Here is an 18461-nt window from a genome sequence, read left to right as displayed (position 1 = left end):
CCGGCTGTGGCTATTTTAGACAGGCCATATCACAATCGTGGGATGATCATTTTGCCGCTAGAGCACAACATTCTCCTCCACCCAAACTGTTCAAATTACTTTGTAAAACTGTGAAAGCCCTTTTCTATAGAACTTTCAATCTGGAGATCCACGTAACCACTGGGATTAGGAGATGCTGATCGTTACCTGCCCAGATCTGTAAACTAGAAAGCCAAATGACAGCGTACATAGAATGTGCTGAGAAGTTAGGAAATCACTTAGAGAAAAATATTATGATGGGACTGTATGAGAAATTGGAGTGTAATGATGCTGTTGACTTCCAAGAACCCTGATATCTTATTGAATTAATCTACCTTCTCTCCTTTCTGTACTGCTGAATGTGTTCATATGGTCCCTACAAGACCAGGTTCAGTCTTTCTGGCCAAACTTCACTTTTATGTTCGACAACTTTAACCCCTTGACCCCCAATGGTTTGCATGTTAATGAGCAGGCCAATTTTTACAATTCTGACTACTGTCCCTTTATGAGGTTATAACTCTGGAACGCTTGCATGGATCCCGGTGATACTGACATTGTTTTCTCGTGACATATTGTACTTTATGACAGTGGTAACATTTCCTTGACATTACTTGCGTTTATTTGTGAAAAACGGAAATTTGGCTAACATTTTAAAAATGTTGCAATTTTCCAACTTTGAATTTTCATGCCCTTAAATCACAGAGATATGTCACACAAAATACTTAAAAAGTAACATTTCCCACATGTCTACTTTACATCAGCACAATTTTGGAACCAAATTTTTTTTTTGTTAGGAAGTTATAAGGGTTAAAATTTGACCAGCGATTTCTCATTTTTCCAACACCATTTTTTTTGGGGGGACCACATCACATTCAAAGTCTCTTTGAGGGGTCTATATGATAGAAAACACCCAAAAGTGACACGATTCTAAAAACTGCACCCCTCAAGGTGCTCAAAACCACATTCAAGAAGTTTCTTAACCCTTCAGGTGCTTTAAAAGACATTTTTGAATGTTTAAAAAAAAATGAATAACTTTTTTTCACAAATTTATTTCAGATCCAATATTTGTTTTATTTTACCAAGGGTAACAGGAGAAATTTGACCCCAAAAGTTGTTGTATAATTTGTCCTGAGTATACCCTACATGTGGGGGAACCACTGTTTGGGCTTATTGAGAGCTCGAAAGGGAAGGAGCGCCATTTGACTTTTCAATGTAAAATTGACTGGAATTGAGATTGGACGCCTTGTCGCGTTTGGAGAGCCCCTGATGTGCCTAAACAGTGGAAACCCCCCACAAGTGACCCCATATTCGAAAGTAGACCCCATATTCAAAAGTAGACCCCACAAGGAACTTATCTAAATGTGTTGTGAGAACTTTGAACCCCAAGTGTTTCACTACAGTTTATAACACAGAGCCGTGAAAATAAGAAAATCATTTTTTTTCCACAAAAATGATTTTTTAGTCCCCAGTTTTCTACTTTCTCAATGGTAACAGAAATTTGACCCCAAAAGTTGTTGTACAATTTGTCCTGAGTACGCAGATACCCTATATGTGGGGGGAACTACCGTTTGGGTGCATGGCAGAGCTTGTAAGGGAAGGAGCGCCGTTTGGAATGCAGACTTAGATGGAATGTTTTGCGGGGGTCACGTTGCGTTTGCAGAGCCCCTGATGTACCTAAACAATAGAAACCCCCCATAAGTGACCTCATATTGGAAACTAGGCCCCCCAAGGAACTTATCTAGGTGTCTTATCTAGATGTGTTGTGAGACCTTTGAACCCCCAAGTGTTTCACTACAGTTTATAACGCAGAACCGTGAAAATAAAAAATATTTTTTTTCCCACAAAAATGATTTTTTAGCCCTCAGATTTTTATTTTCCCAAGGGTAACAGGAGAAATTGGACCGCAAAAGTTGTTGTCAATTTGTCCTGAGTACGCTGATACCTCATATGTGGGGGTAAACCACTGTTTGGGTGCACGACAGAGCTCGGAAGGGAAGCAGCACTGTTTTACTTTTTCAACGCAGAATTGGCTGGAATTTAGATCAGACGCCATGTCGTGTTTGGAGAGCCCCTGATGTGCCTAAACAGTGGAAACTGTTGTGAACTCTATTTTTGGGCTCCCTCTAGTGGTCACAAGCGGTACTGTGTAGTGTTGTCTTTCTGCAGGTTGCAGCATCAGCTGGTTCATTATCCTTGGTTGGTTTCCTATTTTAGCTCACCTGGATACTCAGTTCCTTGCCTGCTATCAATGTATTCAGTGCTCTTCAGATTCCTTGTGTCTACCTTGCTCCCAGTCTCTCCAAGACAAGCTAAGTTTTTGTTTGATCATTTTTTGATTATCAGTGTTTATTATGTTTTTAGTCCAGCTCGCTAAAATGTGATTTCCTCGCTTGCTAGTTGCTCTAGGGGACTGAGTTTCTCACCCCACACCGTGAGTTGGTGTGGGGGTTCTTGAAATCTCAGTGTGGATATTTTGTAAGGGTTTTTTTACTGACCGCATAGTTTCCCTTTTCTATTTTCTGCTATCTAGTATTAGTGGGCCTCATTTGCTGAATCTGCTTTTACCCCTGTGTATGTGCCTTCCTCTTACCTCACCGTTATTATCTGTTGGGGGCTTCTATATCTTTGGGGATTATTTCTCTGGAGGCAAGAGAGGTCTTTCATTCTCTCTAGGGGTAGTTAGTTCCTCAGGCTGGCTCGAGACGTCTAGGATTTTTTAGGCACGTTCACCGGCTACTTCTAGTGTGTTTGGATAGGTTCAGATTTGCGGTCAGTCCAGTTTGCCACCTCCCTAGAGCTTGTCCTACGTTTGTTACTTAGCTGGAGTAATTTGTGATCCTCAACCACTAAGGATCATAACAGGAAACTCCCCAATTCTAACTCCAACCCTAACCCCAACACACCCCTAATCCCAACATGCCCCTAACCCTAATTCCAACCCTAACCACACCCCTAACCCCAACACACCCCTAATCCCAACCCTAACCATAACCCTAATCACACCCCTAACCCTGACACACCCCTAACCCTAATCCCTACCGTAAAAGTAATCCAAACCCTAACCCAATCTCTAGCCCCAACCCTAACTCTAACTTGAGACCCATCCTTAAACCTAACTTTAGCCCCAACCCTAACTTTAGCCCTAACCCTAATCCTAACCCTAATGAGAAAACAGAAATAAATACCGTATTTTCCGGCGTATAAGACGACCCCCCAACTTTACCAGTTAAAATATAAAATCTTCTTAAAAGTCGGGGGTCTTCTTATACACCCTATGTCGTCTTATAGGGCCGGTGAATATGTGCCTTTTGGGGGGGGGGGGGGGAGTGATCCTGATGACGAGGGGGCGTCTCACAGGAAAGTGAGTATCCCCCATTACCTTATCGTAGCGGTGCAGCGTGGGGGTCTCAGTGCTGGGAGTGGCGGCGGCGGCTGCTGTGCTCTGGTGCGGCGGCTGCTGTGCTCTGGTGCGGCGGCTCCTCTTCTGTGTGGGGCCTCTGTGCTGTGAGGTGGCGGTGGCATATCTTTATCCAGTTGGGGCTCCTCCGGCATCTCCTTAGCCCTGGAGGCCCCGCCGCAACTCCATCGGTGCAATGCAGCGGCCATTTTCCCGGAGGCAGCTCAATAGGTGCGATGCGGTGGCCTCCGGGAAAATGGCCGCTGCTCAGATTCAGATCTCGTCCCGAAATCTCGGGACACGAGATCTGAATCTGAGCAGCGGCCATTTTCCCGGAGGCCACCACATTGCACCGATGGAGTTGCGGCGGGGCCTCCAGGGCTAAGGAGATGCCGGAGGAGCCCCAACTGGATAAAGATATGCCGCCGCCACCGCCACCTCACAGCACAGAGGCCCCACACAGAAGAGGAGCCGCCGCACCAGAACACAGCAGCCGCCGCCGCTCCCAGCACTGACACCCCCACGCTGCACCGCTAGGATAAGGTAATGGGGATTACTCACTTTCCTGTGAGACGCCCCCTCGTCATCAGGATCACTCCCCCTCCCCACCCACCATATACACCGGCGTACAAGACGATTCCCGGCGTATAAGACGACCCCCGACTTTTAAGAAGATTTTCGGGGGTTAAAAAGTCGTCTTATACGCCGGAAAATACGGTACATTTTTTTATTTTACTATTTTTCCCAACTAAGAGGGTGTTGAAGAGGGGTTTGATTTAGTATTTATAGTGGGTTTATATAGCGGGTTTTTGTTTGGCAGCTGTCACACACTAAAAGATGCTTTTTATTGTAAAGAATAGTTTTTGCATCACCACATTTTGAGAGCTATAATTTTTCCATATTTTGGCCCACAGAGTCATGTGAAGTCTTGTTTGTTGCGGGACGAGTTGATATTTTTATTGGTACCATTTTTGGGCACATGACATTTTTTGATCGCTTTTTATTATGAGGCAGAATGAGCAAAAACCAGCAATTCATGAATTTCTTTTGGGTGGGGCGTTTATACCATTCTGCGTTTGGAAAAATAGATAAAGCAGTTTTATTCTTCGGGTCAATACGATTACAGCGATACCTCATTTATATAATTTTTTTATGTTTTGGCGCTTTTATACAATAAAAACTATTTTATAGAAAAAATAATTATTTTTGCATCGCTTTATTCTGAGGGCTATAACTTATTTTTTTGCTTATGACGCTGTTTGGCAGCTCGTTTTTTGTGGGACAAGATGACGTTTTCAGGGGTACCATGGTTATTTATATCCATCTTTTTAATCACGTTTAATTCCACTTTTTGCATCGCTTTATTCTGAGGGCTATAACTTTTTTATTTTTTTGTCCACAATGAAAGAAAATTGAATGAACGGCACCAGAGAAACGCACACTCCAGGACGTTGGATCCACTTGGAGACCGGCGTGCAGCTCCACGAAATCACGGGTTGCTGGTGCTCAGCATCTATACTGCAATAAGTAGAATATTTGTAATGAGAAGAAATGCGGCACTCACCCTATTGCTGTGAAGTCGTGATCTTTATTGGACCAGAAAAGATTTCAATAACCAAAGTACATGAGGAAGGCAGGCATACAGAGGGGTGTGGGGAGAGGAAGGTGGAAAATATTTTTAATTTTTTTTGCTGATGATGCTGTATAGCGGCTCGTTTTTTGTGGGACAAGATGACGTCTTCAGCGGTACCATGTTTATTTATATCCGTCTTTTTGATCGCGTGTTATTCCACTTTTTGTTCGGCGGTATGATGATAAAGCATTGTTTTTTGCCTCGTTTTTATTTATTTTTTTACAGTGTTCACTGAAGGGGTTAACTAGTGGGACAGTTTTATAGGTCGGGTCGTTACGGAAGTGGCAATACTAAATATGTGTACTTTTATTGTTTTTTGGGGTTTTTTTGCACAAAAAAATTTATTTATTGGAACAATATTTTTTTTTCTTTATTTAGGATTTTTTAAAAAAAATATTTTTATATGTTAACTGTTATTTTTTTTACATTTTTACATTGTCCCAGAGTGGGACATTACTATGTAGTGTCAGATCGCTGATCTGACACTTTGCACAGCACTGTATCAGATCAGCGATCTGACAGGCAGTGCAGGACCCGGATGGACCCCCGCAGCCATCTTGGATCCGGGGCCTGCGGGAAGGAGGACAGAGGAGACCCTCTGAACAGCACGGTCACTTCGCATTGTTCTGAGGGTCTCAGGGAATCACGCAAGGAGTCCCTTCCTTGCGCAATGCTTCCCTATGCTGCCGGAATACTGCGATCTTGTTTGATCGCAGTGTTCCGGGGATTAAAGTGCCGGGAGCGGTCCGTGACTGCTCCTGGTGCATAGTGCCAGATGTCAGCTGTGATAATCAACTGACACCCGGCCCCGATCGGCCGCGCTCCCCCGTGAGCGCGGCTGATCGCATATGACGTACTATCCCATCCATGTGAATTAAGTCCCAGGTCACATGGATGGGATAGTACGACCGATGGCAGAAAGGTGTTAAATGTGCAGTGAGGGACAAGTGTGAATTTTGGTAGAATACCAAAATATTAGAATTTGAGAGTCCTCAGTGGTTGATAGTTTTTAATGGCTAACTGAAAAGATGGTAATAAATAGCAAGGTTTTGAGACTACTCAGATCTGTTCATCAAGCATAAAATAACACAATCTGAAGAGTCACGTATTTATGCACAACAAGACACAGGAATAATGCAATAGATAAGACAAATGACAGTACTATCAGTATGGGAGATGGAGAACTAGTTGTGGCCTTAAATATTGTAACTGTTCATAGATAAGGAGTGTGAAAGTTTTATTTTACTGTGATTTAGTTCTGGTCCATGGTTTTGATGCCTCCAAATTGCATCAGGAGCACATTCCTTAGTTGATATAGAAAGTTGCTATTTGTTATCTATTCAGTTAGTCATTAAAAGGTATTAACCAGTGAGGAGTCTCACATTTTTATATTTTTCTATCTATTGGTTAACATGGTACAAAGATAAATATTTTTTTTCTGTACAATAACAGAGTTTCCCTTTATCCTGACTTTTCAATTTCTGTTAAAAACTACTATTTTCAAACAGGATCACTATAAAGTACATGATACTACATGAAAAACATTACACCTGTGCCATGATATATTTCTGAGCTGTGTGTGGTTGATGGCTGTAATATACCGCATTTTGCAGATTATAAAATGCATCGGTTTATAAGTCGTACCCCAAATTTTGGGGACAAAAATAGGGAGAAAATGTTTTTTTTTAGTAAAATGGTGCTTATAATCCACTTTTGTGGTAGCTTACCTGGGGGCAACGTTGGTGGAGGTGGTTGCCAGGTTGCAAGGTCGCTTCTGGCAGAGGCAGGAGATGCTGCCGGCTCCAGGCTGGTAGAGCTGGGTGTTTGGCAGCTACAGGAGTCGGGCCATGGCTGCGGGCCCCAGGCAAGTAAGTCGAGGTGTTCAGTGGTGCAGGGGCTCCACCAACATTTTATGACAGCTCGAAGCCCTGCACCTTCCATACTTTCTAATGCAGTGGAATCCGGGAAAATAGCCGCCGGAGGTGGCGCATGCGCAATTGACATTTCGGGAGCCAAGATCTCAATTTGCACATGCACTGACTCCGGCGGCCATTTTCCCGGAGTCTGCCGCATAGAAGACTATGAAAAGTGCAGGGCTCCAGGCTGTCATAAAATGTCGGCGGAACCCCCGCACCACCGAACACCTCATCGCACCCGCCTGGGGCTCTCAGTCATCGCCCGACTCCTGCCTCCGCTGCCACAGAAGCTTACAACAGCAGCTACAATTTGGATTATAAGACGCACTACCAATTTTCCCCCAAATTTGGAGGAAAAAGTGCATCTTCTAATCCAAAAATACGGTGCATTTATTCGCAACTTTATCCTTTAACCAATATACATGGATCTGGACTTACACTAGAACCCCGAGTCTTGGGCCACAGTGTTACCTGCTGTTCGGTGGTGTGAGATGGCACGAAGAATAGTCAGGTAGCCAAGTCGTAACCACAAGAGCAGACAAAATGCAAAATCAGAAGGCATGAGAGTAGTTAGTAAACTGGTCGGGATGACAAAAGGAAACAAATACACAAGCAGGGAGCTGAGCACAGAGGACATAACCAGCAGAGAACAAGGCTGTATCTGACAGCTTATGACAATATGCTTCAAGCTTTAGTAGCTACTACTGTACAAAAACACATGGACCACACATCAAAAAAATTCATACTTTGATCTAATGATGCTAGGAAAAAATTTACAAACTGAATGAGATTTTCTGATAAGACTAATTGAAGCCCACAACCACATCATAGTGAACCTCTCATGGGTTCCTAGAATAAAAGATGCGACATTGTGTTCTACCCTCCATCACAGAGACAGAGCACCAGCGGGGTTGCCGAACTGGCGCCCCACAGCACCCATAGTATGAGGCTGTGTATGGCCATCACACAACACCAACAACAAGGGAATACTGTAGATGTAAAAAACTCACCTTCCACAAGCTCTCAGACATAGTAACATATATACAGAGAAATACCCAAATAGTTGTCGGCGCTTCTGTCATAAGATTCTCGAGGTATTGAAATAGAATTGTTTATTTAGGAGTTACAGGATAAAACAACGAGTTTCGACTTCAAACATCCAGGAGTCTTCTTCAGGTTATTTAAAAAATATGTATATCATATATATATAAAAAAAGTATACCACATTCGCTTTATATATACCTTGCTTATACCAAGTATACCTTGGTATACTTTTTTTATATATGATATACATATTTTTTTTAAACCTGAAGAAGACTCCTGGATGTTTGGAGTCGAAACGCGTTGTTTTATCCAGGAACTCCTAAATAAACGATTCTATTTAATTACCACGAGAATCTTGTGACAGAAGCGCCGACAACTATCTGGGTATTTCTCTGTCTATTGATTGCTTTCACCACGGTTGTCTGAAGCCTCCCGTGAGCCCAGCTGGTCGAGATGCAGTCCGCCTTCTCAGGATTCCTGTGGGATCCTGTTTATGCCTCAATTCGCCGGTTTCTGGTGAGTGCAACTATTATTGCGTGCAATTTAGCAACTATTTTTACTACACTTAGATCGTGCGCGGCGTTTGTTCCCCTTTTTGCTCTCCCTATCTCTTAGGGTCAGTTTGATTCAGACATAGTAACATAGTTATTAAGGTTGAAATAAGACTTTAAGTCCATCTAGTTCAACCCATAGCTTAACCCCTTAATCCCATAGGACGTACTATCCCGTCAAGGTGACCTGGGACTTAATTCCCAGTGACGGGATAGTACGTCATATGCGATCGGCCGCGCTCACGGGGGGGAGCGCGGCCGGGTGTCAGCTGACTATCGCAGCTGACATCTGGCACTATGTGCCAGGAGCGGTCACGGACTGCCCCCGGCACATTAACCCCCAGCACACTGCGATCAAACATGATCGTAGTGTTCCGGCGGTATAGGGAAGCATCGCGCAGGGAGGGGGCTCCCTGCAGGCTTCCCTGAGACCCTCGGAGCAACGCGATGTGATCGCGTTGCTCCAAGCGTCTCTTACCTCCACTCCCTGCAGGCCCCGGATCCAAAATGGCCGCGGGGCTGCATCCGGGTCCTGCAGGGAGGTGGCTTACCAAGCGCCTGCTCAGAGCATGCTCTGGTAAGCCTGCAGCGCTGTAAGTCAGATTGCTGATCTGACAGAGTGCTGTGCAAACTGTCAGATCAGCAATCTGTGATGTTTCCCCCGGGACAAAGTAAAAAAAAAAATTCCACGTGTAAAAAAAATATATATATATTATTCCCATAAATACATTTCTTTATATAAATTAAAAAAAAGAATAAAAGTACACATATTTAGTATCGCCGCGTCCGTAATGACCCGACCTATAAAACTGTCCCACTAGTTAACCCCTTCAGTGAACACCGTAAAAAAAAAAGAGGCAAAAAACGCTTTATTATCATACTGCCGAACAAAAAGCGGAATAACACGCGATCAAAAAGACGGATATAAATAACCATGGTACCGCTGAAAACGTCATCTTGTCCTGCAAAAAACGAGCCACGAAACAGCATCATCAGTGAATAAATAAAAAAGTTATAGTCCTCAGAATAAAGCAATGCCAAAATAATTATTTTTTCTATAAAATAGTTTTTATCGTATAAAAGCGTCAAAACATAAAAAAATGATATAAATCAGGTATCGCTGTAATCGTACTGACCCGAAGAATAAAACTGCTTAATCCATTTTACCAAACGAGGAACGGTATAAACACCCCCCCCCCCAAAAGAAATTCATGAATAGCTGGTTTTTGGTCATTCTGCCTCACAAAAATCGGAATAAAAAGTGATAAAAAAGTCACGTGCCCGAAAATGTTACCAATAAAAACGTCAACTCGTCCCGCAAAAAACAAGACTACATATGACTCTGTGGACCAAAATATGGAAAAATTATAGGCCTCAAAATGTGGAGACGCAAAAACTTTTTTTCTATAAAAAGCGTCTTTTAGTGTGTGACAGCTGCCAATCATAAAAATCCGCTATAAAAAACGCTATAAAAGTAAATCAAACCCCCCTTCATCACCCCCTTAGTTAGGGAAAAATAATAAAATTAAAAAAATGTATTTATTTATAGGGTTAGGGCTAGGGTTAGGGTTGGGGATAGGGTTGGGGCTAAAGTTAGGGTTAGGGTTGGGGCTAAAGATAGGGTTAGGGTTTGGATTACATTTACGGTTGGGATTAGGGTTGGGATTAGAGTTAGGGGTGTGTCAGGGTTAGGGGTGTGGTTAGGGTTACCGTTGGGATTAGGGTTAGGGGTGTGTTTGGATTAGGGTTTCAGTTAGAATTGGGGAGTTTCCACTGTTTAGGCACATCAGGGGCTCTCCAAACGCGACATGGCGTCTGATCTCAATTCCAGCCAATTCTGCGTTGAAAAGGTAAAACAGAGCTCCTTCCCTTCCGAGCTCTCCCGTGCACCCAAACAGGGGTTTACCCCAACATATGGGGTATCAGCGTACTCGGGACAAATTGGACAACAACTTTTGGGGTCCAAGTTCTCTTGTTACCCTTGGGAAAATAAAAATTTGGGGGGCTAAAATCATTTTTGTGGGAAAAAAAGATTTTTTATTTTCACGGCTCTGCGTTGTAAACCGTAGTGAAACACTTGGTGGTTCAAAGTTCTCACAACACATCTAGATAAGTTCCTTGGGAGGTCTAGTTTCCAATATGGGGTACTTATGGGGGTTTCTACTGTTTGGGTACATCAGGGGCTCTGCAAACGCAACGTGACACCTGCCGACCAATCCATCTAAGTCTGCATTCCAAATGGCGCTCCTTCCCTTCCGATCTCTGCCATGCACCCAAACGGTGGTTCCCCCCACATTTGGGGTATCAGTGTACTCAGGACAAATTGACAACAACTTTTGGGGTCCAATTTATCCTGTTAACCTTGTGAAAATACAAAACTGGGGGCTAAAAAATCATTCTTCTGAAAAAAAAAAAAAAGAATTTTTATTTTCATGGCTCTGCGTTATAAACTGTAGTGAAACACTTGGGGGTTCAAAGCTCTCAAAACACATCTAGATAAGTTACTGAGGGGGTCTCCTTTCCAAAATGGTGTCACTTGTGGGGGGTTTTAATGTTTAGGCACATCAGGGGCTCTCCAAATGCGACATGGTGTCCCATCTCAATTCCAGTCAATTTTGCATTGAAAAGTCAAACGGCGCTCCTTCCCTTCCCTTCTGAGCTCTGCCATGCGCCCAAACAGTCGTTTACCCCCACATATCGGGTATCAGCATACTCAGGACAAATTGCCCAACAACTTTTGGCATCCAATTTCTTCTCTTACCCTTGAGAAAATAAAAAATTGGGGATGAAAAGATCATTTTTGTGAAAAAATATGATTTTTTTTTTACGGCTCTGCATTATAAACTTCTGTGAAGCACTTGGTGGGTCAAAGTGCTCACTGCACATCTAGATAAGTTCCTTAGGGGGTCTACTTTCCAAAATGGTGTCACTTGTGGGGGGGTTTCAATGTTTAGGCACATCAGGGGCTCTCCAAATGCAACATAGCGTCCCATCTCAATTCCAGTCAATTTTGCATTGAAAAGTCAAACGGCACTCCTTCCCTTCCGAGCTCTGCCATGCACCCAAACAGTGGTTTACCCCCACATATGGGGTATCAGCGTACTCAGGACAAATTGTACAACAACTTTTGGGGTCGATTTTCTCCTGTTACACTTGGTAAAATAAAACAAATTGGAGCTGAAATAAATTTTGTGTGAAAAAAAGTTAAATGTTCATTTTTATTTAAACATTCCAAAAATTACTGTGAAACACCTGAAGGGTTAATAAACTTCTTGAATGTGGTTTTGAGCACCTTGAGGGGCGCCGTTTTTAGAATGGTGTCACACTTCGGTATTTTCTATCATATAGACCCCTCAAAATGACTTCAAATGAGATGTGGTCCCTAAAAATAAAATGGTGTTGTAAAAATGAGAAATTGCTGGTCAACTTTTAACCCTTATAACTCCCGAACAAAAAAAATGTTGGTTCCAAACTTGTGCTGATGTAAAGTAGACATGTGGGAAATGTTACTTATTAAGTATTTTGTGTGACATATCTCTGTGATTTAAGGGCATAAAAATTCAAAGTTGGAAAATTGCAAAATTTTCCAAATTTTCACCAAATTTCCATTTTTTCCACAAACGCAAGTTGTATCGAAGAAATTTTACCACTATCATGAAGTACAATGTGTCACGAGAAAACAGTGTCAGAATCGCCAAGATCCGTTGAAGCGTTCCAGAGTTATAACCTCATAAAGGGACAGAGGTCAGAATTGTAAAATTTGGCCCGGTCATTAACGTGCAAATCACCCTCGGGGCTTAAGGGGAAACCTAACATGCCCTGACATGTTGATCCAGAGGAAGGAAAAAAAACACATGCGGCAAACAGTAAGCTCCATATTGGAGAAAAAAATTCCTTCCTGACTCCACATACGGCAATCAGACTAGTTCCCTGGATCAACGCCCTATCAAGGAATCTAGTATATATAACATGTAACATTATACATTTCAAGAAAGGCATCCAGTCCTCTCTTAAATTTTAGTAGGAATCGCTCATTACAACATTATACGGCAGAGAGTTCCGTAGTCTCACTGCTCTTACAGTAAAGAAACCGCATCTGTGATTATGCTAAAACCTTCTTTCCTCCAGACGTAGAGGATGCCCCCTTGTCCCTGTCTCAGGTCTATGAGTAAAAAGATCATTAGAAGATCATTAGTACTGTCCCCTCATATATTTATACATTGTAATAAGATCACCCCTTAGCCTTTGTTTTTCCAAACTATATAGCCCCAAGTGTAATAACCTGTCTTGGTATTGCAGGCCCCCCAGTCCTATAATAACCTTGGTCCCTCTTCTCTGCACCCGCTCTAGTTCAGCTATGTCTTTCTTATACACCGGAGACCAGAACTGTACTGTTAGGACTTGCAGAAAAAGACCCGAAAGTGGACCCTCTGGGTTATAGCTCTAGAGCCGCCAAGGGCGAGCGAGCCCGATGGAACCAACCCCTACATAGGGAGTGTTAGGTGTAGGCCCAAGGGGGATGTAACCACAACTGCTGGAACCAAAGGGGCGGCTATGGGTTAAAAAAGAGAGGGAAGAGACTGAGGTACCATGGCGACAAATATAGAGAGAGAACCAATGGGTACTTGGTAAACGGGAGGCTGGTAGGACTAGAGGAACCAGAGGCGGAGCAATGGTCCGATGCTGACCTAGGCGGAGAGATTAGAGGGTAAGAACATACTGGGATGAATGGAACAGGTATGAATGAGCGAACGTAGGACTGGTATGAGTGAGTAACTGAACGAGAACAGAGACTCAGAAGACACAGAGCAGAACCGGCAGAGACAAAGAGGAGGCACGGCTAAACACAGGACACATACGGAAGAACCACGGAGCAGGTAAAGCAGGGTTACTGGGCAGACAAGGACAGACCACGGAAAGGACTAAGCTGAGGAACCAGGAAGACACGAGGGAATGATAGAACTAGTAGAAGAACGGAGCCAGGGACCAAAGGATACACCAGCAGAGGCTAGCGTAAGCACAATAGATAACCAGGCGTCTTACCGGTGCAGACGCCAAGAAGAAATAGTGGATGGGCGCCGCCATGATGGGGCGGAGCCAGCGGGTCACGACCTCCCAGGAGGCTTAGCGATGGGAGAAGCGCGACCGCGCATGCACGAAGCACTGATGCGCCGCGACCCCAGGAAGAGAGACGGAGAGCGGCGAGGAAACCCATCGGAGATGCGCCGAGGGCAGGCGACGGACAGGTGAGTATCCACAGACATGACATGTACACAGTATTCTAAGTGTGGTCGAACTAGTGACTTGTATAGAGGTAAAAGTATGTTCTCCTCATGAGCATCTATGCCTCTTTTAGTGCATCCCATTATTTTATTTGTCTTTGTAGCAGCTGCCTGACACTGGCCACTAAATGTGAGTTTGTCGTCCACCCATACACCCAGGTCTTTTTCATTGACGGTTTTGTCCAGTGTTTTATAATTAAGCACAAAATTATATATCTTATTTGCTCTACCCAAGTGCATGACCTTACATTTATGCCCATTAAAGCTCATTTGCTATTTATCAGCCCAAGCTTCCAATTTACATAAATCCTCCTGTAATATAAAATTGTCCTTCTCTGTATTGATTACCCTGCAGAGTTTAGTGTCATCTGCAAATATTGAAATTCTACTCTGTATACCCCCTACAAGGTCATTAATAAATATGTTAAAAAGAAGCGGGCTTAATACTGACGGTGAACTGAGAGCAGAAATAGGCCGAACCCTTCTTCATTTATAACTCCGATCTTTAGTAGGGTATGGTGCTCTCTAATTGGCTGAAGCAGGGAGCAGATTACTTCAGCTGGACAGCAAACACACCCATACCACTAGACTGGATCATACTACTCATCCCAAGCACCCTAATTTAAGTAACTGGACAGAGCCTTTTCCAGTGCCACCTACAGAATTAATAAGGAGGCTCCTGGTGACAGAAGCATACGTCGCGGGAGCTGATCATAGAGAAAATGGGACACACCATTTGCAGAAGCCCTAATATGAAAAAAAATGGCAGAAAACCAGAGCAGTAGAATGCCCCATAATGTGACTCCATTTTGAAAATTATAACCCTCACTGAATTAATCTATAGGAGTAGTGATTATTTTGTCTTCACAGCCACTTTACGGAAATTAGCTGTTGAAAAGTGAAAACTGCAAATATTATCTTTTTTTTCCCAACACATAGTGCCCAGACTGTGCTACAGGAGACACACACACACCGTCAATTATGTGGGTTCTTCTCACAATAGTAATGACAAATACATGGATGCTAAATGTGGTTTGGATACACTGCAAGGCTCAGAAGTGGGAGATTTGACTTTGAGAGAGTGGATATTGCTAGATTAGTTTATGGAAACCATATTGCTTTTCAAGAGGCTTTGAGACACTAATAATGTGGAAACCTTTGTTTTTCTTTTGACAAATGATGGACCCGAGTGGGGACTTTTTGCAGGATGACTAGAAATTTTTATTGGTATTATTTTCGCACACACAACCAGCATTGTTTGGTACCTTTTTATTAGATATTTAGGAGGCAGAAGGAACAAAGAGTTGAACACCACACTCTACTGGTTCATGCTATTAGGTTTTCTATTAGACTGTGATCTGTCATTGTCTTCGTGAATAATTCAATATTTTATATAACTTACAATTTCTACAGACATTTTTAATAGAAATGTTTGAAAATATAAATTTCAAGGATATTTTATTTAAAAGTAATAATTGGTTTTATTCTTGGCAGATGACTGTACCAGGAGATCAGAGGGACAGCTGACATTTTCAATTTTTAAATCAGATGATCTTGAGATCCCACAGGATACAATTGAAGTCAATTTCATTACTTCAGATACACCATCATCATCCCTTCACAGCAAAGATCTGTCCTCTGATCCTTTGAAACAGGTCCTGTCTTCTGATTCATTACTGACTACTAAGGAAAATCAAAGCCACAAAATAAGAATTAAAAACCAAACTGCTCCTAAAGCAAATAAGCGATTTTCACGTTTAGAATATGGAGCTAGTTTTCCCCGCGAAAATTCTTTACTAAAGCATCAAAAAATTCACACATTACAGAAGAGATTTTCTTGTTTCGTGTGTGGGAAATGTTTTAATCAAAAATCAGATCTTGTTGGTCACCATAGAACTCACACAGCGGAGAAGCTATATTCATGTTCAAAATGTGAGAAATGTTTTATACAGAAATCAGATCTTATCACACATCAGAAGACTCACCCAAGGGAGAAACAATATTCCTGTTTAGAATGTGATAGATTCTTTAAATGGAAATCACATCTTGTTAGACACCAGAGAACCCACACAGGGGAGAAGCCTTTTTTCTGTTCTGAATGTGGGAAATATTTTTCAAAGAAATCAAATTTTGTTAAGCACCAGAAAACTCACACAGGGATGAAGCCTTTTTCTTGTTCAGAATGCGGGAAATATTTTAACCAGAAATGGAATCTTGTTATACACCAGAGAACTCACACAGGGGAGAAGCCTTTTTCATGCTCAGAATGTGGGAAATATTTTAACCGGAAAGAGCATCTTGATAGCCACCAGAGAATGCACACAGGGGAGAAGCCTTTTTCATGTTCAGAATGTGGGAAATGTTTTGTGAATAAATCATCTCTTCTTAGTCACCAGAGAACTCACACAGGGGAGAAGGATTTTTTCTGTTCAGAATGTGGGAAATATTTTGCAAAGAAATCAAATTTTGTTAAGCACCAGAGAATTCACACAGGGGAGAAGCCTTTTCCCTGTTCTGAATGTGGAAAATATTTTAACAATAAATGGATTCTTGTTATACACCAAAGAACTCACACAGGGGAGAAGCCTTTTTCATGTTCAGAATGTGAGAAATGTTTTAATCATAAATCAGATTTTGTTAAGCATCAGAGAACTCACACAGGGGAGAAGCCTTTTTCATGCTCAGAATGTGGGAAATGTTTTAACCGGAAAGCGCATCTTGATAGCCACCAGAGAACCCACACAGAGAAAAAGCCTTTTCCCTGCTCAGAATGTGGAAAATGTTTTGTGAAGAAATCATCTTTTCTTAGTCACCAAAAAATTCACACAGGGTAGAAGCCTTTTTCATGTTCTTAATGGGGGAAATGTAGGGTTGAGCGACCTTTACATTTATAGGATCGGGTCGGGTTTCACGAAACGCGACTTTTTCAAAAGTCGGGTTGAGTGAAATCGGCCGATCCTATAAAAAAGTCGGGGTTGGCCGAAACTCGAAACCCAATGCAGTGCATTGGGTTTCCAATGGTTCCCAGGGTCTGAAGGAGCGGAAACTCTCCTTCAGGCCCTGGGATCCATATTTAAGTGTAAAATAAAGAATTAAAATAAAAAATATCGCCATACTTACCCTCTGATGTGCCCTGGTACTAAGCGGGAACCTTCCTTCCTTAGAATCAGCCTTCCAGGACCTTGCGGTGACGTCGCGGCTTGTGATTGGTCGCGCGGCCGCCCATGTGACCGCTCGCGCGACCAATCACAAGCCGCGACGTCACCGTGACGTCACCGAAGGTCCTGGAAGGGCTGATTCTTAGGAAGGAAGGCTGCCGGAAAGAAGCCGAGGGTGAGTATATTCCTATTAGGTATATACTCACCCTCGGAAGCGCCCTGCTTCTTTCCGGCAGCCTTCCTTCCTAAGAATCAGCCCTTCCAGGACCTTCGGTGACGTCACGGTGACGTCGCGGCTTGTGATTGGTTGCGCGAGCGGTCACATGGGCGGCCGCGCGACCAATCACAAGCCGCGACGTCACCGCAAGGTCCTGGAAGGCTGATTCTAAGGAAGGAAGGTTCCCGCTTAGTACCAGGGCGCATCAGAGGGTAAGTATAGCGATATTTTTTATTTTAATTCTTTATTTTACACTTAAATCTGAATTCCGATACCAATTCCCGATATCTTAAACATATCGGGAATCGGTATCGGAATTCCGATTCCAGATTCAGAAGATCGCCGACTTCATGGCCGACCCCACACAGGGGTCGGGTCGGGTTAAATGAAACCCGACTTTGCCAAAAGTCGGCGACTTCTGAAAATTGCCGACCCGTTTCGCTCAACCCTAGGGAAATGTTTTACATGGAAATCAACTCTTTATAAACATCAGAGAAGTCACACAGGGCAAAGCCTTTTTCATGCTCAGAATGTTAGAAATGTTTTAACCAAAAATTGTTTCTTCCACTATTAGGTCAACCCCTTGTTATTCCTCATGTTTGGTCTTGTGAAAATAAAAACACTCATACTTGCCTTCTGTGCCAGCCCCTTTACAGTTGTCTCACGACTCGCGGTCCCGGGGCTCACATAAGGTAGTTACATCACACAAGCCCTACACCCAATCAACGCCTGTTTCACTGTCCCCACTGTTGGACCTATTGAACATCAACAGGAGGGGCATGGCCTAGACATATCACCTAGACATTATCACCAAGAGAACGCACACACTCTCTTCAGACGATGCTCTTGGGGAAATTATAAGCAATTTGCAGCCTCCAAAATGCCATCTATTATGGGAAAAAAAGACAAGAGATCAGAGGTTAATCTGAGGACTTCCACCCCCGTCACTATGTCTGGTATGCAGCATTCATCTCCCCACTCCAGCGCCATTACTGCCTCACCTCAGAATGGAAAAAGAAGGTCTTAAACATCATGATGCTAGACAGCTCAAGCCTGTAAGTTCTACACCATTTTCTCTGAATTTCGGTCTCACAAGAAAACCACAAATCTCCCTGTATACTCACTAAAGACCACACAATGAGCAGTGCTTGTTTCAAAGGGAATTTTGCCCCAGCCACAGGAATTCTGATATGGGGAATTGCATATTTGATTTGAAACATATTGCGTCTATCCCTACTAAACAAG

At 43.0% G+C, this 18461-nt stretch overlaps 1 protein-coding gene across 3 annotated transcripts in view; it reads left to right on the top strand.

Moving 5' to 3' along the window:
* Window positions 1-17849, top strand: part of LOC143764694 (uncharacterized) — a 103593-nt gene extending 85744 nt beyond the window's left edge. For 2 of the 3 annotated variants that reach the window (XM_077250538.1, XM_077250536.1), the window contains exon 7: window positions 15336-16862. In XM_077250538.1, the coding sequence (XP_077106653.1) occupies window positions 15336-16675 (1340 nt within the window). In that variant the 3' untranslated portion in view covers window positions 16676-16862. Of the gene's footprint in view, window positions 1-15335; window positions 16863-17668 lie in introns of those variants that run through there. The other variant, XM_077250537.1, reaches the window with a different exon arrangement.
* The last annotated feature ends 612 nt before the right edge of the window (window positions 17850-18461 follow it).

This window comes from Ranitomeya variabilis, chromosome 4 (assembly GCF_051348905.1).
Source record: "Ranitomeya variabilis isolate aRanVar5 chromosome 4, aRanVar5.hap1, whole genome shotgun sequence".
Classification (NCBI taxonomy): Eukaryota; Metazoa; Chordata; class Amphibia; order Anura; family Dendrobatidae; genus Ranitomeya; species Ranitomeya variabilis.
Note: the sequence above shows the minus strand (reverse complement) of the source record. Positions and strands in the feature narration are given on the sequence as shown.